The following is a 25,858-nucleotide window of genomic DNA, read 5'->3' as shown; positions in this document are numbered from 1 at the left end:
TTGTGACAATCGAGATGGGATGGAGGTACTGAGAGAGATATTTGGAGAATTACATCTTGATGAGTATAAAAACAAAAATAAATCAAATCTTTTGAATACTCAAGTCAACTCGTCAAACGAAAATTCACGATCAACAAACTTCATGTCAACGTCAACAGCAGCTGTCACTCCAGGGATGTCATCAACTCTGCCATCCGGCAGCCACCAAGAAAAACAATGAAAAAGTGTTGCCGTCTGTCAAAAAGCAAGTAGTACCAAAAAAAGTAGTAAAGTAAATAGTAGCGAAAAAAATGAAATTATAAATATTAACTTATTAGCTTATAATGTTGCTGGGCTTAGTAACAAATTATTATTTGTAGATTTTTTCAATTTTGTAAAAAAACATGATATATTTTTTCTGTTCGAAACATTTATAACGAGTGAAAAATTTGAACAATACTCTAAATATTTCTCTGGATTTGAATTGCGTTGGGTATCAGCAATACAGTCAACTAAATTTGGAAGAGCTAGTGGTGGACTTTTATACGGTTTTAAAAAGGAAAAAATTAACGCTGTTTTTGTAGATGTCAACAACATACCTTGTGTTAAAATACTTTGCACAAACTTAACTTTTTTTGTATTACCCACGTACCTTAATTGTAATAATTGGGAAAATGACTTTTTTGCGTTAGAAGACGTTTTAAATTCTTCGCTTGTCCAAAATGTTTTGCTTATAGGAGACGTTAACGCCCGAATAGGTTCAAACCAAATTATTCCAGCAAATTTCCATCTGAATTCAATACCTTCCCAGTTTCTTGAAACCCGATCTTCTAAAGATAAAACAATTAACAAAAATGGACGTCTATTTTTAGATTTATGCCAAACACATGATCTGTTTATCCTTAACGGTTGCTCCAATCATGATAGTAATGGGGAGTTTACTTTTATAGGGGGAGCGGGAAAATCAGTGATTGACTTTTGTACTGCATCAGCGGAATGGAGAAATCGTATTTTGTCTTTTAAAGTTGAGTCACAGATTTTCTCTGATCACATGCCCTTGGTTGTCCAATTTACACTAAATAAAATCTCAAACTCAAATTACTCAGAAATCACCCTACCACCCAAAATTATTTGGAAAGAAAGTAAAAAAGAAAACTACCAAACAAAAATTTTGCATGAACTTCAGAAACTAACTGATACTTCTTTAGTTTTCGATACAAGTTCAAGACTAGACTCTCTTTGTAAATGTATAAAAGTTGCTACCTATATAAGAAACAACAGAAAAATTGTCAACTTCAAACAAAAATGGTTTGATAAGGACTGTTTGAATGCAAGAAATAATTCCTTCGATCTTTTAAAGAAATCAAGAAAACAAAATTTAAATGAAACAGCCACCAAACAGTATATTTCAGCAAATAAAGCTTACAAGGATTTGTGCAGATCAAAACGCCAGGAATATTATACATTAGTAGCACACGAACTTTCAATGTTCAAAGATAGTAAAAGTTTCTGGAATAATATAAAAGAATTGAAAGGATCTAAGCTTATTTGCGGAACAAACTTGAAAGCGAGTTGTCTAGCTGATTATTTCAAAAATTTACTCAATCCTGATCCAATCTCGAATCATTTTTCTTTTGCGGAACCTTTAATTTTAGATCAAACTCTCGATTGTCAAATTTCAATAATTGAAATCCAAACTGCAATCCATTACGCAGCGAACAACAAAGCCCCAGGTCCTGATAGAATAAGCAATGAGTTTTACAAAAATGCGCCTGTTGATTTTGTATATGAAATTCTTCACCTTTTTAATAATATTTTCAATACCGGAAAGGTTCCACAAGCTTTTCAAGATTCTCTGGTCTATCCAATTTTTAAAAAAGGCGATGTTAACCTAGCAAATAATTATAGAGGGATATCGTTTATGAATTCTATTGCGAAGCTATTTGCATCTGTACTCCTTAGTCGCATCAACATTTGGTTAGCAAATAATGAAGTGCTTAGTGAATACCAATCAGGTTTTCGTAAAGGCTACTCCACAGTTGATAACATTTTTACATTAAACTCAATTTCGCAGTATTTCCTTCGGCAAAAAAGAAGTTTGTACATATTTTTCGTGGACTTTAAAGCTGCTTTCGATTCGATAGACCGACAAGCATTATTTTATAAGCTATCACAAAAAGGACTGTCGACGAAACTTCTTTTGGTCCTGAAAAATATGTACAAAAATACTCGCTCAGCGGTTTGGGATGGGAAAGATATGTCTGAATGGTTTGAGACTACATCTGGTGTCAAACAAGGTTGTCTTTTAAGTGCAGTTCTCTTTGCTATATTCATTGATGATATATCAATGTATCTGCCCGCTGGAATAAGTTTTGCAGGTCTAAACGTTAAGGTACTCATGTACGCAGATGACATTGTACTTTTAGCAGAATCGCCTCAAAGTTTACAACTTATGATAAATAAGCTAGTTGATTTTTGTAGAGTCTAGAAATTAACGGTAAATCTAGAAAAATCTAAAGTAATGATAGTAAGAAATATACAATCAAAACTAAAATCGAATGAAAAGTGGTTCTTTAATGGTGAAGCCATTGAAATAGTGACAGAATACAAATACCTTGGAATACTTTTGAAATCTAATATGAAGCTAACCTCACATCTCGAAAAAAAACTGATTGCATCAAAAAGTATGATTAACGCGTCATGGAAAGATGTTATGAGCAGTAAAGATGTACCAACCTCAGCCAAGTACAAGGTATTTTATGCTGTAATGTGTTCCGTTATGTGCTACGGTTGTCAAACATGGGGATATCAGTCACACGAAGAAGTAGAAAGTAACGTTGAAGACTTTCTCAAACGGCTTTTCTTCTTACCATCCAATATTCCAAACTATGTTCTTACACTTGAAACCGGCCTTCCTGCTCTTTTTATTCATACTCTAAAACTCCACTTTGACTACATTTTGAAAGTACTGGCATATACACCAAATAGAATTCAATTGTCAATAGCAAAGTACATCATCGATAACAAAGTGGAGTGGATAGGAGAATGGAGAGAATGGGCAACGAAGTGTGGAATTGAGCTAAATTTTCAATATACTAACATAATCTTGCTAAAAGAACAACTCTACGGGTTATTACAGGCTGTCGACATCTACCAGCGTAATGAAAATTTACAAAAAATGTCATCTTCAATCAACAGAGTCATTTACCCCGATTTAAATCACAATATTTTAAATAACTATTTTAGTGATGAATACAGTACAAAGGAAATTTCTTTAATCTGTAAAGCAAGAAGTGAGCAACTTAATTTAAACGGCTCACCCTATAAGGGTTCACCCACTACACATTGCACCCTTTGTAATTTGAATTCAAAAGAGGATACTTTTCATTTTTTATCAATTTGCCCACTCTATAAAGAACTTAGAGTCCTCTACTTCGGGAAACCAACTTTAACTATGGAGCAAACGTTAGCAATTTTAAACGGTGAAAATTGGAAAAACCTAACCATTTATCTTGAAAAATCAATCTGTTACAGAGAAATGATTATAACAGAATTTTCTTAATACTTAAATTAAAAACAGTACAATTATATATCATGTTTTTATAATTACTAGTATATTATTGTTGTATATTATCTATTTTTTTTAATTATTATTTTAAATAACTAAAATTTTGTTTTAACTAAACTAAAAGTCTGTACATAATGCTTAAATTAATGGGTTCAAAAACCCGTATTTTTGTTTTAGCCAAACTAAAAGCTCTTTTTTTTTGTAATCTTGAAACCAAGTTTTACTCAATTTTATTTTTATTTTTGTTTTTACCAAACTAAAAGCTGTTAATCCATATGTCCAAAATATTATGTATTATCTAATAAGTAATTTATTTTTGTTTTAGCTAAACTGAAAGCCCTATTTGCATATTTATATAATTTTTGCAATTGTTCATTTACATTTTGTTAAATAGTAAACATTTTCTTTGTACACAATTTGAAAACACATAGTCAATCTGGCAGACGGCATTGCCACCGCCAAAACACTTTTATTACCAAATTTAAATGTTATTCAATTGTAACGGAAACTATTGTATTTAACAATTTTAAGTAATAAAAAACATCTATCTATCTATCTATCTATCTAATGCAGGAAGATGCAGAAAGGGCTCTCAAGAAAATTGCATGGGTGGCTTAAAAAAGGTGAACATTTTGACTTGAATTAAATTTTATATTATATGTATATTGTAACGTGATACCAAACAGGCATATTTAAAAAAATCCATTTTTTTATAAATCAAAAAAACTGAAAAAAAATCATCACCTCGAAAATTTTACCAATAAAAAATGATTTCATTCCCAAAACAATTTTGTGAAACGAAAAATAATGTTTTTGAATCTGATCAAATTTTGAAAAAAATCTAATTGGCGTTTTTTTTTTATACAAAATAAAAACCTAAAAAAAACAATACTCAAAGTTGGTAAAAACTGAATTTCGACTCAAATATCTTTTTAAAAATTTAAGATTATTCCTTCCAACTTATTTTATCTTTATAAGAAATATTGTTGTCAACATTCGGTCAAATTTTGAGAAAAATCTGATTGACAGGTTTCTTACAACAACAAAAAAAAACAATACTAAAACTTGGTCAAAATTTACTTACGACTCAAATGGCTTTTCAAATATTAAAAATATTGTCTTTAAACCGTTTTTATTTCACATAAAATATTGTTTTCGATATTCAGTAGTTTTTTTTATAAAAATCCAAAAGTCATTTTTGTTTCATAAAAAAATAAAATCTACAAAAAATAGTACGCAAATTTAGTAAAAACTTATGTACGGTTATTTATATCTATCAAATTAATTTCATTCATGTAATTTGTAAAGCTTTAAGAAGTCCTACTTAAATTTGTAAAAGTTTGTCTTCGACTAGAAATTTATTTAATAAAACTAAATTTTCAAACTAAACTATTTCTTTATATGAAAAATATTGTTGGTAATTTTAAAATTTTGTAACAATAATTCAACTTACAACTTTTTAAACCCAACACGAAAACCTACAAACTTTTAAGCAACACAGTGTGGGTCGCATCCCTGCTTCTTTTTTTATATATTAAATAAAGTTTAGAAAAAATATAAAGGCGAGATGCTATTCGCCCCGATAACTATAAAATCAATTTGAATTGATGCCTGTTAAGAATTAATGAACAATATTTATTTGCACAAGTCCATTTTTAATATTTAGAAAACTTGAAAGAGTTTAGGTTGCTTTCATCTTCATTTGATAATTTGTCCTTTTACAAAAAGGCTACTTTCGAAAAGTTATCAATGTGGGTCGCATCTCATTTTTAATTGAGACATATAGGAATTATATGGCAATTTTCGAATCCGTAATAAATTTTAAACTCGAGATTTTAATAGAACATGACTATATACATAAGTAAAGAAAAGTGGGTCCCCTGATTTCGTTCGTCTGTCTCTCCACGATTCTACAGCTAAAACCATTGGTAGATTGAAATAAATGTTTTAAGCTGATTTGCATTAGGCGTTTTTTTTCATTTTCTTAAAGCGGTCACTAGACTATCAATATTATTGAACAATAGCTAGAGTTGGCTTTGAGCGAACCCAATGATTTTAGAAATTTCCTTACAATGGACGATGGATTTTATAATGAACTGCTTGATATGATTACGCCTATCATTATAAAGAAAAATACGAAATTGCAAGATGCTATTCTCCCTTCCCAGCGTTTGTCAATTACACTACGATTTCTTGCTACCGGAAATACTTTCGAAGACTTAAAATTTACAAGCGCAATATCCCCGCAATCGATTTGTTTAATCGTTACTGAAACAGCTTTAATACACGTCCTGAAGTATTACATCAATGTTAGTTAAATAAAATACAAGATTACTCATCTATGTTTAGTTTATACATGTATACATAAATGCAAACGTAGGTATATGTTTATTTATTTATTGAAAAGTATAAAAGAATTCAGAAACTTTTTGAAAGTTCATATTCTCTTCCAAATACATAACTTGAGAATTTTGTTTGACATAATGGCAATCAGCTGGATTTGGTGTTGACATTACAAAGCTGTACGGAGTGGAACACGAACGCACTGTTGTAAACATTCATATATATTTTGTCCTAATTTCGGTTTAAAGTTCCAATACGGCCTTCAAATAATACTCGTATGTCGTTTATGGCTTTTTTTGCAAAAAGTTGTTGCTCTGCTTCCATTCTCTGCAAATCGACTGTTTAAGCTGCGGAGATTTATTTAAATTCATTCTTTGGTTAATGAAGCCGTTTCCGAACCAACGAAATCAATTCTTGAGATACATCGTTTTTGTTTTAGCTTTTTTCGGTGTTTGTTCATCTGTTTTCTGTAAAGAGACATATGAAAAATTTAATATAAACGAATATAACAAATATTTAAAATTGTCAACTATATTTTTATACATGGATTTGGATCTAGGTCTTTTGAAGACCGTTATTCAGATCTACATACGAAAATTGAAAACAACTCATATTAAATTTTCAAATTTATAGCTGCCACAAAGAGAAGACGAATGGATAGAAGTTGCCAATGAATAAAATTACCGATGGAATTTCCCAAATTGTTTGGGGTCGATTGACGGGACATCAAAAACCCACCTAATTCAGGCTCTTACTTTTACAATTACAAAAAATACCATGGTATTGTTCTGATGTCTGTTGTAAATTCAGACTTCGAATTCATGATGGTATATGCTGGCATAAACGGACAAATATCGAATGGAGGAGTTTTAAGTCACACGGAATTTGGAAAAGCGTTTACAATCGTTCGTAAAACACCAAATAGTGATAAGAAATTATCATTTGTTTTATTGGTAATGATGCCTTCGCACTGACCGACAACTTCATGAAACCGTATGTACAAATTGGTTTAAATAAGGAGAAATGAATCTTCAATTATCGTCTCTGCCCCGCGCGCCGAATTGTTGAAAATGCTTTTGGCATTCTCGTTTCAAGATTCGACGTGTTTCAGCGATCCATTAATTTATCCAATGAAAAAGCTCAAACAATCGTCTTAACGTGTTGATGAAATCAGCAAAACAAATACAATATTTCAAGAAACATCATAGATGTTGAAAACCTAGACTCAGGACAAATTATCGAAGGCGATTGGAGAACGAGTAGTCAACTGACTACATTACAAAATGCTCACAGCAGAAACTCAGTTGCCAGTGCCAAATCTATCAGAGATAGCTTTTGTCATTATTTTAGTAATGAAGGTCAAGTTTCATGGAAGAATAAATTTAAAAAAGAGGCTGGGATGCGACCCACACTGATAACTTCCCAACTCGTCTGTCGATTTGTCTTGCTTAAAAGTTTGTCTTTATGTACTCGTATCAATTTGTACCAAATTTGCGTAATGTTTTTTGTAGATTTTATTTTTTATGAAAAAACGGACTGTTGGATTTTTATATAACAATTACTGAATATCGAAAACAATATTTTTCTGTGAAATAAATTAAGTTTGAAGCCAATATTTTTAATTTTTGAAAAGCTATTTTTTTTTTAGAGTTTTATTTTTTGTGAAAAACTGTCAATTCGATTTTTTTTAAAATTGTATCGAATATTGAAAACAATATTTTTTATAAGATAAAATTAGTTTGAAGCCAATATTTCAAATTTTTTAAAAGATTTTTGAGTCGAAAATCAATTTTTACCAACTTTTATTAATTTTTTTTAGGTTTGTATTTTTGTAAAAAAACTGTCAATTCGATTTTTCTAAAAATTTTACCAGATGTCAAAAACATTATTTTTTGTTCACAAAATTGTTTTGGAGATGAAATCATATTTTGGTCGAAAAATTTTTGAGGTGACAAATTTTTATTTTCAGTTTTTATGATTTATAAAAAAAACCGTTAAATGGATTTTTTTTTAAAAATACTTCTTAATATATAATATATTATTTAAAATTTACTTCAAGTCTCTAGCGTTTTTGGTTCTTAAGATATTTAGGGTTAACCAAAATGTTCAGGTTTTTTCAAACTGCTATGGTAAAAAAAACCACCTACGCAATTTTCTTGAGAGCCCTTTCTGCATCTCTTTCTGTATTATTATCTGTATAACGAAATTTATTTAAAATCGATATCTCTTCTGGTTCTTGAGCTTTTGACGACGAAAAAAACGTCGCGAACGTACGGACGTACGGACGTACGCACACACGCACGCACATACATCTTTCGCACATACATACTCTACGGACCTTGAAACGTCGAGAAATGTAAAAATTTTCAATTTGACTAATCGGCCCCATTACAATAACTTCCTTTGGGAAGTTAAAAAGAACTCCGAAACATTTTTATTCAACACTTAGTAAAAAAAAAACAGAACTGTATTTTTTTTTTAATAATTACCGCCATTCAAGATAAAAGGATAAAAGAAGATAACAATTACGATGCGTCTGTTAAGACTCATCAATTCTTTTTGCATTTCAGAACCGCTGTTCTTTGTTTAAGAAACCTGTTCAAAGGTATATGTTAGTTGAGTTCGTGTGTCAGAGTGTACATATTTTTGGAGACCAGTAATGTTCCAACAAGTTTTTTTGTTTGAAAATCTCTACCTTTCAGAATCTTTAAATGTTATTATCTGTACAGAATTATGTGTTTGAAGTCGATATATTTTTTGGTTCAAACGTATTTATGCACGCACCCCCATACCCAAGCCTTTGGTTTACGTTCTAGGGCACTGGAGCAATGTCAATGTCATGATAATAATTTCAAAATAACTTGGTTTTGACATCTAGTAACGTTCTTAATAAAAGCCACTCAACAGTTTTTCTGTTTTTTTAACCTACAAAAAATACTACATAATTAGTTTAAGGCCTTGAATATCTCCAACGAAAACAAATAATTTTTTGTTGCAAACTTTTCAAATATTTCTATATAATAGTTTGGCTTTTCACAAAAATGAGACTTTCGGAAAGTTATCAGTGTGGTGTTCGCATTCCATTTTTAAACTAAAGGTACTTGACGTCCACATTGCAAATTACAAAAATTAAATACAGGATTTTCCGATAAGAATTTTCATTTGAAATAAATTTTGTTTACAAAAGTAAATGGATTCCAATGTAAAAAGGAAACTATACCATCGACGAGGAGCAACGGTTGTAGCACCGTATTCTTCCAATACAATTTTGCGGCTGTTTGTCCCGATAAATTCACAAATTTCATGTTTCAAGTCTTGAATCGATTATGGAGCATCATTCACGTGACCTAAAGAAAAAAATCTAAATGCGTTAAAGAACAAATCTTTATGGCGAAATGTGATCACTCCTTCGGGAAATAATAGAATCAGGAAATTTTTTTTGTAAACTTAAGACTGTTAACGAAAAGTGTTCAACAGATGTCTAATAGAATTTTAACAATTTGAATGCTTTGTACAGCGTGTTTCGATCAATCTTAAGTATTGACGTAGTTTTTCCTTGATAAATATCAAAAAATAAGTCTTCAAAACCGACATCTGCCCAAACAGAGGGCTACTCAGGGACCTGATTATGGGGTTCACGGCGAATCGTTTTGCTATTGTGTTTGCCATTTTTCAATTATTGCTTTCGATTTCGTCTTCTTCGTTTTGATTTCAAGCAATCAATGAATTCGAGGACGAATTTGAAATGTCATCCGGCAGCTTTTTTTGGCGGATTGATAGGCGATAGTGTTTATTATTATTGACTGTTCGATTTCGTGGATTCTTTCTTGATAACAAAACAACATTTGTGGAAAGCTGTCAAACTAAAAGTGTCAAATCGCTGGAATATAAGAAGAACTACTTTCGCTATGCCGTGATTACGTAAGTAAGGAAACACGACGCGAGTCGAATATTTAATGTCGAATTGAAAACGATCAGCCGTGAACCCATAATCAGGCCCAGAATAAAACCTAGTACAGAACAGCCCTGGGGCATCATAGGATGTTTAAGACAAGAAATTTTGTGATCAACAACTTTACAATTTGAAGTTCAAACCTCAAAAATGTAAAATATGTTTTGAAATTTACTTAAATTAGGATAATTTCGTTGGACTGTGCCTTGTTTGTGAAGAAGGTTGAGCTTCAGCTCATCTTCAATTCAATAAAAAACAAAAAGTCAGCAGGTGTCAATGGTATATCCAACGTTGTACTAAGACATTTACCGATGGAAGCAATTGACATTTATACCACACTCTTCAATAATGCATTGAGCCATGCATATTATCCAGTTGGATAGAACACCGCTGTGGTTCATCCTCTCCCGAAAAAGGAAAAGGACAACTCCAACCCATCAAATCTTCGCTCGATAAGTCCGGATGGGTGAGAGTTGTAAGTCACTAGGCCTTCGTTCTTCATGGACTGGACGCCACCTAATTTTTTGTTTAAATATTTCTATGATGTCTGAAATCGATCGAATAATAAGGAAAATGAAATAGAAAGGAGGAAACGACGCGCTTAAATTATGAATTTGAAGAAAGTATTGAGAAGTATAACGCAATGAACATTCGTTTAGTGCTGCTAAAAAAGAATCTCAGTATTATTATAGAACTTCTTGAGGACAACTAGCTTTTTTCTAGTACCTAGAGCATTGTTCATGAATAGATTATGGCAAAGTAATGACAGACATTTGTATGCAAAACTTTAATTTTAATATCTTGTTTTTTTAGTTTTAACTGAATGTTTTTTGTTGTTGCCTGTTTACTCATTTCTTAACATAACTATCAAAGGTATATTATAATTGGTATTATCAATATCTCAAAACTTTAAGTACCTCAAGACATTATGAAAACTACAACAATAACTAACCATTACCTAATAGCTTTATATAAAGAAAACCCACAAAAAGAGGAACTCTTAGCTAAAAGTTATAACGGGATTGACAGATGAAATGCTCTGCCCGGCTTGATATACTCATACCAAATGGGGTCATTATTCCTGTTGATTTATTAGGGTATAAATACTACGTGATCCATCAAACAAAAACACAGTAGACCACGCGCACGCCTTAAAATCAACAGAGCACACAGTGGTCTAGATTAAGTTGGTTATTCTTCTTAAAAATAAAAAAAAAGTATATAATATTGTTCACATGAGCAGAGCATTACATTAAACAAGTATTGCGGTTTTTTCCCTACTTTATGAGTCTTATTATGTTTTGCAACATTTTCTAAGAAATTGAAGCCTAAGTAGATATAGAAATAGGCTCGGCCATCGACTTTGCCCTATATTTTCGATATTGAAGACAAAACAAAAGATCATTCAAGGTCTTTTGCTAAGCCATATGATCAATTTGTGCCTCTATCTCCTTGACCATTTTTCACCCGATATATTTTTCACTAGCTATGTTAACAAACAGTTCGATTTGTTTCCTTCAAGGCCTATTCTCTAACGACTTGGAAGATTAAACAGACTTCAAGTCAATCAAGTAGATCAATTCCATCATCATCATCATCATCTACCATCAATCCATCATTTCAATCCACGAGTTTCAATTTACTTCTTACATAACCAACCGACCGAGACGCAAATGCAGGTAGAAATCCATATCTTCATGGATAATATTTCAATTGGATTAATGATTTAAACGAAAAACAATAAACAATCGTTTAAAGAAATAAGAGAAATAAAATATACATTCCTTTAAAAGGCTGTCATCACTTTCATAAATAATTGCGATGTGATGGAAAGCCATTTTGGTAGCGCGACAACAATTTCATTTTCAAACTGTTCAAAAACAAAATTCGTTAACTACGTGCGTGCTACCAGTAGAATATTTGCATATTCGCTCTGATACTGGTACTGACTGGGATTTCATTAAAAATTCTACGGATGTAACTTCCACGTTATAGTACATCAACAATAGAAGGTTTTTTTTATAGATTCGACATAATGACACATCAGGCTGTTGAGGTGGTAATGATGGCGGTGCGAGCGGAGAGGCACAGCGGTGGTCCGTCAGGCTCAAGGAGAGGGAGTTGGGGGTCTGAATTAAACTTCAATTAATAACAATAATTTTGTGGGCATATTATTTATAGTTATTGTGTAATCATTTCATTCAGAATTCGTGATCAATATTTTGCAAAACACAAATAAATACACGTAGATACAAATGCGTATAAAAAGATCGCACGTACATATCCCTGAATCATAAATACTGAAAGCTCAATTGTATCTAGGTAAGTTTGCTCACTGAGCTACTACTCGTTTATAGGCTTGCGAAAATGAGCTAATTTTGCTTGTACTATCTATCAATCTATAACAACGAGCTATATAAAGCAAGTAGCTATGATTTTTTGCAAAATTGACTCACGATAAGTTGGGAAATTTTTGTAGTTTGAAAAAGTTCTTATGGATTGCTTGCCTTTGGTATGTATAGGCATAGTTTTGTTGGGTAAAGAATCACGTCAAGTTGAGAAATATCAGGCCATTCCATCAATCACAAGACTGAAGTATCGAAGACAACACGAAGAAGAAAATGTGTATCTTATCAATGGTCTTCTTTCTTTTGATGATAGCTTTAGCACATGTATCTACATATGTTATGTATCTAAATACTGTATAACTGATGGTGCCTTGAGGTATGGAATTTGAATTTAAATTTAAATTTGAGATTTTATGTGACAACAATAGAAATAAATGCGATTCACTTCAAGATTCGTTATCAAAATTCAATCACAAAACAAAAAAATTGTTAGGTGCGCATAAAAGTATCTATATAAAGGTGCGAGAAATGTATACAAAAAAATCTAACTTTTTAAATGCAGTACGGGTGTCATAAAGGAAAACAATAAAAACGCATTCATTCCGATTGGATCTATATATCGTTTTCGTTCGTTATTTTATATGATAAAATGCAAAGTGTAAATGATGTAGATACTCGTATTTATTAGATATTCCATCAACGCACTATCATACTCATACTTAACTTACGTATACATATGTATGTACTTTTTTGATTGGATATAGTGGTGTTTGAGGAGCAGTATTTTGCTCGACGATCGGCCGGCGGCGGTACAAATCGGATCAATGCAGTAGTCACGTTTCTTTGCGAATGAATTTATTGTGAAGCAAAAGAAGAAAAAGAAGTCAAAGAATAAGTTGAAGAAGAAGAAAAAAATAAAGGTGGGAACTAAAACATCAGTCTATTATAAATCAATTTCCTTATTTTTGTATGCAAATTTCGATTTCGATTTCAAAAAATGCCCCAGTGACACAATTTCATTTCTGTTTTCAAGCCTATATCTTTTTCTTCAGAAAACCATAGTTGATGTAATATGTAATCTAACTATGAAGTTGTACGATGTAATGATTGTTTTTAACGATTCACTTTTAAAAAATGTAATTTATTTGTTTTCTCATAAAGGCTTTCCACCATTGCAAAATTTGTTGTTCCAACTTGAGTGAGTGCTATTTTCACAAAAATACATAACAATTGCCAGAACAACTATGATACTTGTGGGCGGAATAAACAGGCCCGATTTCTTAAAATTTTCATGACAATATTTTCTGAAGGCAAAGGCAGAATTTTTCGCATTACATATTTTTTTAGTTTTATACCATCTACAATACCTTTATTAGACAAAATACATTTTTTATAGTAAAATCGGTTTTAATTATCTTTTGGAGTTTTTAAAATCACTCGTAGAAGAGGTTCCGTAATTTTTATATTGATAGGAATCATTTTCACTTTTAGAATATAACCTAAAAACCATGAATCCCAAGTTTAAAAAAAAATCAAATCAAGGTTGGGCGTATACTTACTTTTTTATCGAATTATTTTGTATTTTTTTTTATTTCATCAAATTTATAGAAAGGTGGAAGACTACATATAAGTGTATTGTACATTATACATTGCAGTCATAAGAATTTATTAATATAAACAATCAATTATACAATTATACAGTTGCATCGTTTTAGAACAATGTGCAGAAATTTTAAGAAAGTACTATTTTTTTTTCTTCACGTAATAAGTCGAATTCAAAATAAAATTAAAACATATAAAAAGAAACATTATCGAATTGAATAATAATCAACATTTTAGAGAGGTCTATTGCAGCATTTAACTGATAATCCTAATTATCATTTCTAAAAACCAGAAAGTACTATTTTTATTCAAATAATTGTAGTCTTTAAAAATAGAAAAGGGTTAAAGAACACAGCGAACCGATAAAAAAAAAATACCAAAGCAACCAACAAATTTCGACAATTTCTTACAAATAAAAAGTCGATAGTATTTTATATCCAAAGATCTTGAAAACTTAATTATGAGATGGCATGCATGGTAAATCCAACGGGTTTAAAAGCTCAGTTGGATAAACTGTATCAATAGATTTGTGTGACACCAAGTCTCCTGGTAACAAATGTCGCATCTTGAGATTTAATTCGTTGACATCCACTTTTTTGCTGCTAAAATTGCTCTTGCTGCTCATGATTTGTTTATTGTCTGTGTACATCGGATATATATGTGGTCAATGAGAGCATCTTGTGAATCAATAATCGTGCAGAAATTGACGGGTTAACTTTGTTTTGAGAATGTTTCTGCGGATGGATCTTGAAGCATCATTTGAACACGCATATTTACTTTCAGTTGTACTTTTTCAACATTACGAATTAGTGGAGAACGTACTTTCAAAAAGATTATGCTCTGGTTCCAAGACGTATTCAAAATATTAAATTAATCCAGTAAAATAAAAAAAATTAAAAACACAGATATCGAATTTGGAGTTTTGCATAGTAGTAGACTGTCAGATTGGTTAGTAAAAAACAACATCATCAATGAATTTCAAGCTGCATATAGAACCAACTATTCTACTGTGGACCATTTCATGATGTTTCACGCTTTTCATCGATCTTAAAGTTGCTTTTGATAGCATTGACAGGTATGCTCTTATTTATAAGCTATCGATTCTGGGAATATCTTCGAAGATACTGGCTACTATAAAGTCTCTTTAGAATGGCTCGAGTTTGTCAGACTTCTTCTGCACGAAGAAAAGAGTTCGTCAAGGAAGTGTGCTAAGCTCTCTTCTCTTTGTTCTGGTTTTAAATGATCTTCATGCGGAACTTCCAATCGGTATTGCTTCAAATTAACGCCCTCTTATATGCGGAAGATATTGTACTGTTATCAGATAATCCTTTCAATTTGCAACTGCTAATTAAGGGTTTTATGTCTTACTGCATTCAATGGAATCTTGAAATAAATCTTGATTAGTCGGAAATAGTAATATTTCGAAATGGTGGAAGAAGAGCAGCGTGCGAAAAATGGTTTTACAATAATTCAGAAAAAATGGTGTCTAATCAATACAAATATCTCGGCGTAGTGTTGGAATGAGCATCTAACAAACAGATTGGGAGCATCTAAAAAGTCCATCAATACAACGTGGTTGAGACTGCTGCGAGACAATACCGTCCAACACTCAACAAAGTTCAAAATATAATAAATATAGCCTCAGAAGCTATTTTGTTGTAGGTACTGTGCTCAAGTTTGGGAATACCGCGAATACAACCAAGTCGAAAAATTGCAGCGTTTCTTAATGGTAACGTTCTAAGGTAACTTTAAGTTATTGTCAAAACAAATTTTATACCAGTAACACTCATTTTTTGTAAAATCTTTTTGAAAATAAAATTGTATATCTATCTATTTATCTATCTAGTAGCAGGGATAATTTTGCAATGTATTTAACAATTAAATTAAAAGAAAGAGTATTTAAAGACTTTTCCATAATCACCCCTATTATAGAAGTCTTTGAATCGGCTAAAGTGATAATCAGACGAAAAAATGTCGAATGAATGTTGGTTTCACCACTGACATTTTGTTCAACTATTATTAAAATCACAATCCTTTCGAACTCCATACAAGTTCTAAATATGTTTTTTGAGATGAATTTGAAGTGAATTTCTATTTAAATGAATACAAAATACACAATGAAAAGTTCAAAATGTAAGGTTTATGTTTATCATGGTGAATTTTAAAGTGTTTTTAACATTCATTTAAAGAAAACGGAAAAAAATATTAAGCAATTTATAGAAACGATCAAGACTCAATGTGCATGATTACTGATTTTAAAAAGACATAAACCATTTCAACATGATTTACCATTGGCACTTCTTCATTAAAGTTCAACTCTACTTTCGATACACAGAAACATGTGCATAAAGATTATTTGTGATGTCGTATTACGTAACTCCAATCTACTCCACTAACCAGATTGGTTTCCATCTTTCGTTTATTTTAAAATAAAATAAATACATTTATTTCACCTTGTTTTTCTTTTCTTTCTTTATTGAATTATATGACGTTTAGATTTATAAAACTGACAGCGTCGATATGACAGATAAAAAGGTACCCTTAGGACAATGTACAGAGTTTTTCAACAGGGATGCTACAAAGGTAGAGCTACAGGAACAAACGACGCCATATTTCTTACCGCTTTTGACGTTCAATAAGGTTTGAAATTTCATGATAGAGAGATATGCGAGCCATTTACTGGTCGAAATTATTAATTTACTACCGAAATCCGGAAACAGTGGCCTCAACGTTAAGAGCTCTACGTCCAGTTTATGGTCGTCATTATAGTCCTAGCAGATCAACAATTGAGCGTCTAGTAACAAATCCACAGGAACAGTACAAAATGTTCCCGTGCCAATGAGACAAAGAAGTGCCTGTAGGCTTTTGTTGAAGAAAGCTCAAATGTATTTCTCACACGTCGTTCTTAAGCGTTGGGTATCTCTGTGACGTTGTTGTGTCGAATTAAGGGATAAGATCGTGGCCTTTATCCTTACAAGATTTAAGAACTGAAGCTGCTTGACTAATAGAAGCGTCGCATGTTCGTGAGCAATAATTTAAAAAATGATTCGGATTTTCGTCTAAAAATCACCTACAGCGACGAGGCTCATTTCTGGCTAAATGGCTTCGTCGATAAACAAATTATGCGGTATTAGTCAGGCAGAAATCTACACGTACTCTATTAGTCATCATTGTATCCCGAAAAAATTACGGTTTGGTGTGGTTTGTGGCCCGGCCACGTCATTGGCCCGTTCTTCTTCCGTGATGATTAAAGCCGGTACGTTACTGTGAATGGGGATCGCTACCGTTCAATGATGACCAAATATTTTTGGCCCCAATTGAACGATATGTGGTTCCAACATAACGGCATGTCCGCTGTGTCACAAGCAACACAGCGTATGTCACAATCAATTTATTAAAACCCAGGTTTGGAGAACGTGTTATCACACGAAATGGTGCAGTTGCTTGGCCACCTCGGCCAACAAACCATAGACGATTGATGAACTTTGGCCAATTTATGCTTGAAAACCGTCGAAAATTGAGTTCACCGTCTGGACTTCCGCAAGGGTGCCCGTGGTGGTCATCAAAAAGAAATCGAGATCCATACATAATGGCATCGAACGTACTTTCACAAGAAAAACCCGTTTTTGTTTTATTTTAAAAAAAAACTTTTGTAGCGCTCTTATTGAAAAACCTGATAGTTCAATAGTTGAATTCCATAATTTAGTCTAACAATTAATGCAAACATTTATTTTTATTTGAGGTTTTTACAGATGAATATTTTAGTACAAAATTGTTGGCATCCATTTAAAAAAAAAAAAAAAACAAATAACAATGTCTTGAAAAAAAAACATTTTTTGAATCCCTTATTTCTTTTCTGTTGTGACTACGGCACACCCTGTATACAAATTTCGAACCAAAATGTTTAACAAAAAGTGAAAACTTGTTTAATTTTTACAAAAAACCATTTCTTACTTAAACTAAATTAAAAATTTAAAATTAGCATTCTAATGAGGAATCAACAAATTAAACGTTCGCAAATTTTAAAGAAAATTAGTTCATCCGCTTAAGTTCTAGAAAAGTTTCATACTTTTTTTTTAAATTTTCTATAATCGATGTGAATTTTTTTCCACACGACACCAATACTTATCCTATGAAGCATATATGTATATATAAGTTGAAATTGAACAAAATTTCTATTGTTTAACACTAATTTGACTTCACTAATTGATTTAGTTCTACTATAATTTTCAACTATCTACGAGTATATGTAGTTCTAATTATTTTCTCAGGCTATTGATCATTGAGGTCAAACTTTAAGAAAAGACCAATTAAACTATGGTAGATAGTTTATTTAGGTATTCTGTGAAAACTATGCTCTCAATTTTAACTGATTATTATTTTAAGATACCTTAAGGCTATAAAATATAAAGAAACTACACATATTAATGTTTAATGCCTACCTTCAAGCTTAATATTTTTTACGTTTGTTAACCTCAGCTTTGGTATTTTTGTCTACTTCTTTTTCCCCTATACTTACCACCTTCATTTTTATAGCCTCATATAAGCCGAACTCCTTGATCTTCGCATCACATCAACTAAACAAAAATATATTTAAAAAAAAATCTCTCCTTAAAATAATTAATTTCAATTTAAACTTCTTTTCTATTTTTTCATTCGTCTACATTTGCGATCGCTCATAATGACACTTGGCACAAAATAAAATCTTTAAAAAAAATAAACTCCAAAAGACCATCATTAATACCGCCTAGTAATTTGTCTAAAACGTTAATTACGTGCAATCAATTAAAAAAAAAAACAAACACACACAAAAAATCAACGATAAAAAGCAATGGAAACAAAGTTACACTAACTTGAAGAAGCCTCTTCTCTGTTTTGTTGTTTTTGTTTTAAGTTTTGAAAAGACACAAGATTTACAAGATATCACATGGCACAATGAGGTGTATACAAGAAATAAAACTACAACAATCAATCAATCTGCAATTCGCACTTGAACCACCTTCACCGCTTCACCGATGCTTAAAATGTATCTCCACCTGCAAATCTATCTAAGTTGCGTGAGTTAATTACGAATCGCACTAGAAAAACACGGGCTGTGCCAAAACCACCCACCCACCTTCTTTTGCCTGCTTTACCATCTACTTATGTACATCTTTATACAAAATCTAACCCAAGTATCACTTCGTGTTAGCCTCCGACTTCGTCTTGGAGTGCCCTGCTCCGTGGAAGTGAATCTCTGCCTCAAGCAAGCAACAGCAGCAGCCAGCGAGCGTCGTGATAGAGGGCGAATAATTTTCACAAGTTTTCATTTCCAAGGTTGTGTGTGATGTACCTATCTGAATCTAGTAATCTAAAGTCAACCAAGCGGTGACGATTTGCTATATGGAAAATCGTTCCCGCTCACTCGTTCCACACCGTCCAAAGACTTACAAAAATTGGCAACAGAATGCCATGTCCTATATGCGTTTGGCTTTGGATTGCTATCATCATCAATTTGCTTTTCATCAGTCAGTATATTGTTACCGGTTGGGAGCTCAGATTTTTAGGTTTTTTTTTTTTTTGCAACCTCCACCTCCAATTTTACACTTTGCGTCTTGCGTCGCAAGCCACTGCCAGCTGGCGTCTTGAAGCTCCAACGCTTTTCTTTGTCGATTTTCATTTTCAATTCAGTTCAGGTGGGAAAACGAGCCGCAAAATCAAAGGTGGAGGCGAAAATTGCACACTCGTGCCCGCCCGATCGAATCGAAACAAAAATATTGCATCCAGCTAGGTATAGCCCCGGCATGCATGGCGTATGTATACGAGAGCGTTAAGAGGTGCAACAGGCAAAGCGCTGTGCCGCTGCTATAGGCAAGGCATATCCACCACATTCATTTTAACGCTTCGTTCAGTGCTTTTGCAACGCGGAGCGGCACAGCGCTCGGATCGAATTGAATCAAAGCGACTTCGACTTTGGCATAGGAATCGACACAGCTCAGCGCAGCAGAAACAGCAACCAAAACCCAGAGTATCCGCAGTAGAGTAGGTAGAAGTTCGCATTTTGTGGTTCAATCGACAACGACACAAACAACAAAAACCAAAACCCATGCTGAAGCTGATGACGATGACGACGTCGACGACGACGATGGCGACGCCAACGAATCGGAATTGGTTGTTCGTGTAACTCTTTTCACGTTGTGTTTGTGTTTACCCGGGATTTAGTGGCGATTTAGCCAGCTTCGAAGTTAGACGTGACTATTTCTGCAATTACATTGCCATTGCCATCAGACCCGTCCGTCCGTACTGTTTGTGTTTCATTTTCGAGGAGTCCGATTCTCAAATCCGAGTCACTGCTTAACTATCTAAATCCAGCACGAGAGTCAGTCATAAACCTGGTGTGTGCGCTGCGCTGCGCATAGTTCGTATAAATTTGTTATAGTTTTGACGACGAGTTCGAGTACGACCAATACTGATACCAATACCGAAACCAATGGTAGTTGAAGAGAAGGAAAATCCGTGGTTCATTTTGTATTCCGATCGGAAACTACTGAGCTCAAGCTGCTGAGCAACCGAGACGTTACGTTTTGTTGGGTAAATCGGCTTCGGTCTTGGGGCACGAAAGTTTTCTTCTCTTTTGGGGGTTTTTATTTTGGGTTTTATAATTTTCCGTGTTATCTATCTAAGTGCTCGCATTCTTTGGGTGCTTCGTCCGCTTCATCCGCTTCGTCCGTTTCATCGTCCGTCTTCGTTGTTGGGTGATTTATTTTTGTAACGCTTTTTGCGAGTTTCCCCAAATAATTGAATTAAACAAAATACCTGCTAACAACAGAAATAAATACAAAAATTAAACGGGGATTAAGTGCTTTTCCCAAAGGCAAAGCGAACACCGAGCGTGCGTGTTTGGGGAAATCGTACCACATTAAAAATACAGTGTTTCTTTTGTTCGGGTTTTTTTTTTGAACGAGTGCAAGTTTAATTGTGAAGATATTTTTATGAATGATTCGGTATTTTGATGTGCGCGATCGTTGATGCAATGAGAACGAATTTTTGAAATCACTGTCATTGATCGTTAAACAAAAAAAAAAACGAAATAGAAGAAAAACTGTATTGAGTTTATAAGAAAAGGAATTGGTTTTTGAATTTCTATTTTTTTTATTTCGGTCTTCGGTCTTGTGTGCTGTTTTGGAATTCAATTGGAATACCATTGAATTTACAATAAAAAACAAAACAAAACAAGAAAAAGGAAAGACAAGAAAAATAACATCGCGGAAATGAGGCGCACTATTTGGATTGCATTTTTGTTATGGGTAAGATACTTGAAAATTGTGTGGTGCATATGAAAAATGAAAGAGTTGCTCTATTCCTATAAAGTCAATGGTTCGCTTCTGCACGCGGGCACGCTGAAGACTTTGTTGTTAGTGTATTATTATTTGGCATGTCTTATGTTAAGTTATTGTGAGGATAGGATAGAAGTCTTTACATAGCTTTTAAACCTATCTATCGAGGTATATCTTCTAGCGTATTTATAATGTCCGTGTTATTTCTCTTTTAATTGTTGTTGTTGGTGATTTTAATTTGCATTTCAATTGAGTGGAAAGCAAAGAAAAAGAAATGAAAAAAAAAAGAAGTTGTAGAGCTTTCAGTATTTGAAATCAACAAAAAAAAAATAAAATGAATCATTTATATGAGGGCAGGGTTGTGGGTATTTTTAAAAGGGGATCAATCAACTTTGGGAGGAATTTATGCATCTACGTAGGTATTTAAACTATTGCAACGAGGAAGATATTTTTGAAAATAAATTTGTGATGAGAATAACTGATCTTCAATCTGGGAATCTGTTTTTTTTTGTAGCTTAAATTGTTTGCATAGTTTTTACCCATAGGTTGAACATGGAAAATTCGCTTGTAAGAATTCTTATCGGAATTACAGTTAATGCTTTCGTAGACTCTTAGAAGTACCTATGTTGTTGGGTATATATGTAGATTTGGTCTCTGGTTTCTGGACCTTAGTCATCATTAAAAACTTATATTACTCAAGACTTAGATACAACAAATAATGTTTTCAGTTTCGCGATACTCAAAAAATGCAAGTGTGTAGGTTTGATAATTGTGTACTTTATTAACATCTGTATCGATTTGCATTCGGTCTTTTGAAGTTCTGATTTAAATTTTCAATAACGACAATGTCTTAGATACTAAGATATAAGACGGATGGTTTGATACTTATTGATAATACCATGGAAACCTTACTTTTTTTACCAAATGTTTACTAAAATTAAAAGTGCCAACAAATTAAAGATATTTATTATTTTGGAGTTTGATGGAAGCTTTAGTAATGCAATGAATCAGTGTTTATGTTAGAAAAATGACAATTAATTGTTGGTTTGTGACCTCTGAACAATTCCGAATAAGATTAAAAATAATATTGTTTATAATGTTCATGCATCTGTTTGTCTTTGCGTATCTACGTGAGCCAAGATAAGCATCAAATTTAAGGCTAATAAACTTTACAGAATTTTGTCATTATTTACGACTATGAAAATGTTTGTTTCATTTTTTGAATTTTCTTTTAAAATGGTTTTGACATTTTTTATTATAGTTTGAGCAGTTTATGGTATGAAGAAAAGGTAAGACTGGAATACGACCGATACCTTTTAAATTTAAAATCCTATTTTTTTTGAAATAAGTCAAATTTTACTTTTAAGTAACTCAACTAAAAATTCTTTATGTAATTTTAATTGAATCCTTTTTATCTTCAAATAGGAAGTTTTTGTAAAAGGTCTGATTTGGCTAATTAAATATTTTGACATTTCTTGACTTTTGAGGTCCCTAGATTTAAATCAAAGATGTTTAGAGTAACGTCTGTGTAAACGTGTGTACTTACCTTTGGAATACCATTTTTGTCGTCCATATCTCAAGAGGTCCTCTTCTCAATCCCTAACAACATTATTCGCACACAGGGATGATTGAGAGTTGTTGTTAGTCACTAAGCCCTAGTTATCAATAAACTGTCACACCAACTTATTCATTTATTTTTATCTTAAGAACCAAAAAAATACCGGCTAGAAATAAATTTCGTTATACAGATGATAGTAGGGCTGAGTTCCCAAGCCCCAAAGAAAAAATCCCCAAAACAAAATTCAACAAAAACATTAGAAATTGATACTATCTATGTTTTTCAAAAATAAGAAATGCATTTTAAATTCATGGTATTAAATAAACAAATGAAATAAATAATTTAGCATAGTACATAATATAATATACATTTTAAAAATTAAATTTTTTCAACTTTTGACCGCCTTGTTTTTTATTTTTAACTTCTTTTATGTTTTCACGCTCGATTTTTCCAATTGACGTTTTTCACCGCTGCTTATTTTCTCAATTCTCTATCTGTAAAAAAAAACTACATCCTGAGCTTTTTATCCCTACAATGCACTTGAGGCGGCCAGCTATGCCAAGCTTCAACTACATTTTGTGTGCGAATAAAATTATTTTTCGGCAATCGACAACTGACTTTAACTCGGGTTCAGGATTTTTTTTTTTCCGCATCCAGAAAATTCGTTTTGAACCAGAAGCAAAGTTTTGAAAAGTCGTAATCTTCTGAACTTTTGCTTTTCTCCGAAAAGTACACTCAAATAATGAAAATAAATATGCATTCACTGTGTTTAAAAAAAATTGGATGTAGGGATTTCGTTTGTGGATTATCGGCATTGGGATCTAGATCCTAGAGATTTTATTTTTGGAGATTTTGTATTTGGAGATAATGATTTTGGGGATTTTTAAAAGTGTGGTAATTATGTTTCTGGAGATTTCGAAGTTGGGCATTATTTCGGTATCCCACGATAGTAAAACAGAAGAATGCAGAAATGACTTTCAAAAAAATTGAGTGGATACTTTTTTTTACTATAGCAATTTAAAGACAAGTGAAAACTTTGGTTGTCTTCTAACGTTTGACGAATAAATAACGGCAACTTCAGCTTAATTTCTTTTTTTGACTAGTATAGTTTTGAAATAAGTTCAATTAAAGGTTTTTTTATAACTCAAAAAAATGAAAAAAAAAAAATATTTGTCACCTTTAATTTTACTAACAAAAATGATATCACCTTCAAAAACACATCGTTTTTGACATCAAGCCAAAGTTTAAAAAATCAACGTAAGGAATGGTTTTCTTAAAAACATGAAAATATACAAAAAACTGTACCAAAAGTGATTGGTTTTCAACTTTAATAGCTTATCGAAAGTTAAAGACATTGGGTCATATTTATAGTTCCTTGATAAGTTCTGATTTTGTCTTGTCTTGAAGTTATTGTAATGGGTCCGATTTGTCAAATTGAAAATTTTGACATTTCTCGACGTTTCAAGGTCCCTAGAGTCGAAATAAAAGATTTTTAGAAAGATGCCTGTGCGTGCGTGTGTACGTACGTTCGTACGTCCGTACGTTCGCGACGTTTTTTTCGTCGTCCATAGCTCAAGAACAGAAGAGATATCGACTTCAAATAAATTTTGTTATACAGATAATAAGGCAGAAAGATGCAGAAAGGGCTCTCAAGAAAATTGCGTTGGTGGTTTTTTTACCATAGCAGTTTAAAAAAAAGGTGAACATTTTGGTTAACCCTAAATATCTTACGAACCAAAAACGCTAGAGACTTGAATTAAATTTTATATAATATATTGTAACGTGATACAAAACAGGTATATTTTTGTTGAAAAAAAAACGTTTTTTTTTTATAAATCAAAAAAACTAAAAAAAAATTTTGTAACCTCCAAAATTTTACGACTGAAATATGATTTCATCTCTAAAACAATTTTGTGCAACGACGAACAATGTTTTTGACATCTGATAAAATTTTGAGAAAAATCTAATTCACAGTTTTTTTTACAAAAAAATTAAAACCTAAAAAAAAATGTATAAAAGTTGGTAAAAATTGATTTTCGACTCAAATATCTTTTCAAAACTCTAAGATATTGGTTTTAATTTACTTTTATCTTTCAAAAAATCTTGTTTTGAACATTCAGTAAAATTTTGAAAAAAATCGAATTGACAGTTTTCTTAGAAAAAAATAAAAACCGAAAAAAAATTAACAAAAGTTGGTAAAAAATTATTTTCGACTGAAATATCTTTTAAAAACTTTGAGATAATAGCTTCTTTCTAATTTTTTCTTATAAGAAATATTGTTTTCAACAGTAGGACAAATTTTGAGAAAAATCGAATTTACAGTTTTTTTTTTACAAAAAAATAAAAACCTAAAGAAAAAAATGTATAAAAGTTGGTAAAAATTGATTTTCGACTAAAATATCTTTTCAAAAATTTTAAATATTGGCTTCAAACTAATTGTTTTCAATATTCAGTAATTTTTATATAAAAATCCAACAGTCCGTTTTTTCATAAAAAAATAAAATTTACAAAAAATAGTACGCAAGTTTGGTTAAAATTGATACGAGTACATATAGACAAACTTTTAAGCAAGACAAATCGACCACCGGGATGGGAAGTTATCAGTGTGGGTCGCATCCCAGCCTCTTTTTTATTTATTTATTTTAAACCCATCTGGAATCCTTAAATAAACACAACGGAACCTATGTTTAAGCTGTTTCTAAATCTATTAAACGTCAAAAATAAACAAACTGATTGAGTAAACTAAGTTACGAGACATTTTGTAAGAAAATTTAAATCAAAAATTAAAATGTCAAAAGACTTAAGCATACATATATCAATATTTTCATATTTTGCTGAATGTTTAAATGCTGCCAACCAACAAAAACGAAATCTCTGCTTAACCCGATTAGACCCCTTTAAAAAAGATGAAGACGATTTGTATGAAAGGTATCGATTCAAGAAAAACAAAAACTGTCAAGTTTATGATTGACCTTTTAAATATTATAGATCGAAATTCAGTTTGTTAATATCTGCGTGCTTTTAAGTCTTAAAACCACCAGCCCTTCAGACTTCATACAATTTTTTAACCAACAGGAAACAAAATAGTCAAAGATTTTGGCTCTCCAGCTAACGCAATTTATTTTGTCAGCCTCTGCAAGCCACTTTGTATAGGTTTAATTGTAATAGAATATTCCTTAAACCTGTTTCTAA

At 32.0% G+C, this 25,858-nt stretch overlaps 1 protein-coding gene across 1 annotated transcript in view; it reads left to right on the top strand.

Moving 5' to 3' along the window:
• The first annotated feature begins 19,693 nt into the window (after nt 1-19,693).
• Nucleotides 19,694-25,858, top strand: part of LOC129945463 (uncharacterized) — a 47,665-nt gene continuing 41,500 nt past the window's right edge. Inside the window, exon 1 of the mRNA XM_056055230.1 lies at nt 19,694-21,078. Coding sequence (XP_055911205.1) covers nt 21,043-21,078 — 36 coding nt within the window. The 5' untranslated portion in view covers nt 19,694-21,042. The remainder of the gene's footprint in view (nt 21,079-25,858) is intronic.

The sequence above is a fragment of the Eupeodes corollae genome, chromosome 2 (assembly GCF_945859685.1).
Source record: "Eupeodes corollae chromosome 2, idEupCoro1.1, whole genome shotgun sequence".
Classification (NCBI taxonomy): Eukaryota; Metazoa; Arthropoda; class Insecta; order Diptera; family Syrphidae; genus Eupeodes; species Eupeodes corollae.
Note: the sequence above shows the minus strand (reverse complement) of the source record. Positions and strands in the feature narration are given on the sequence as shown.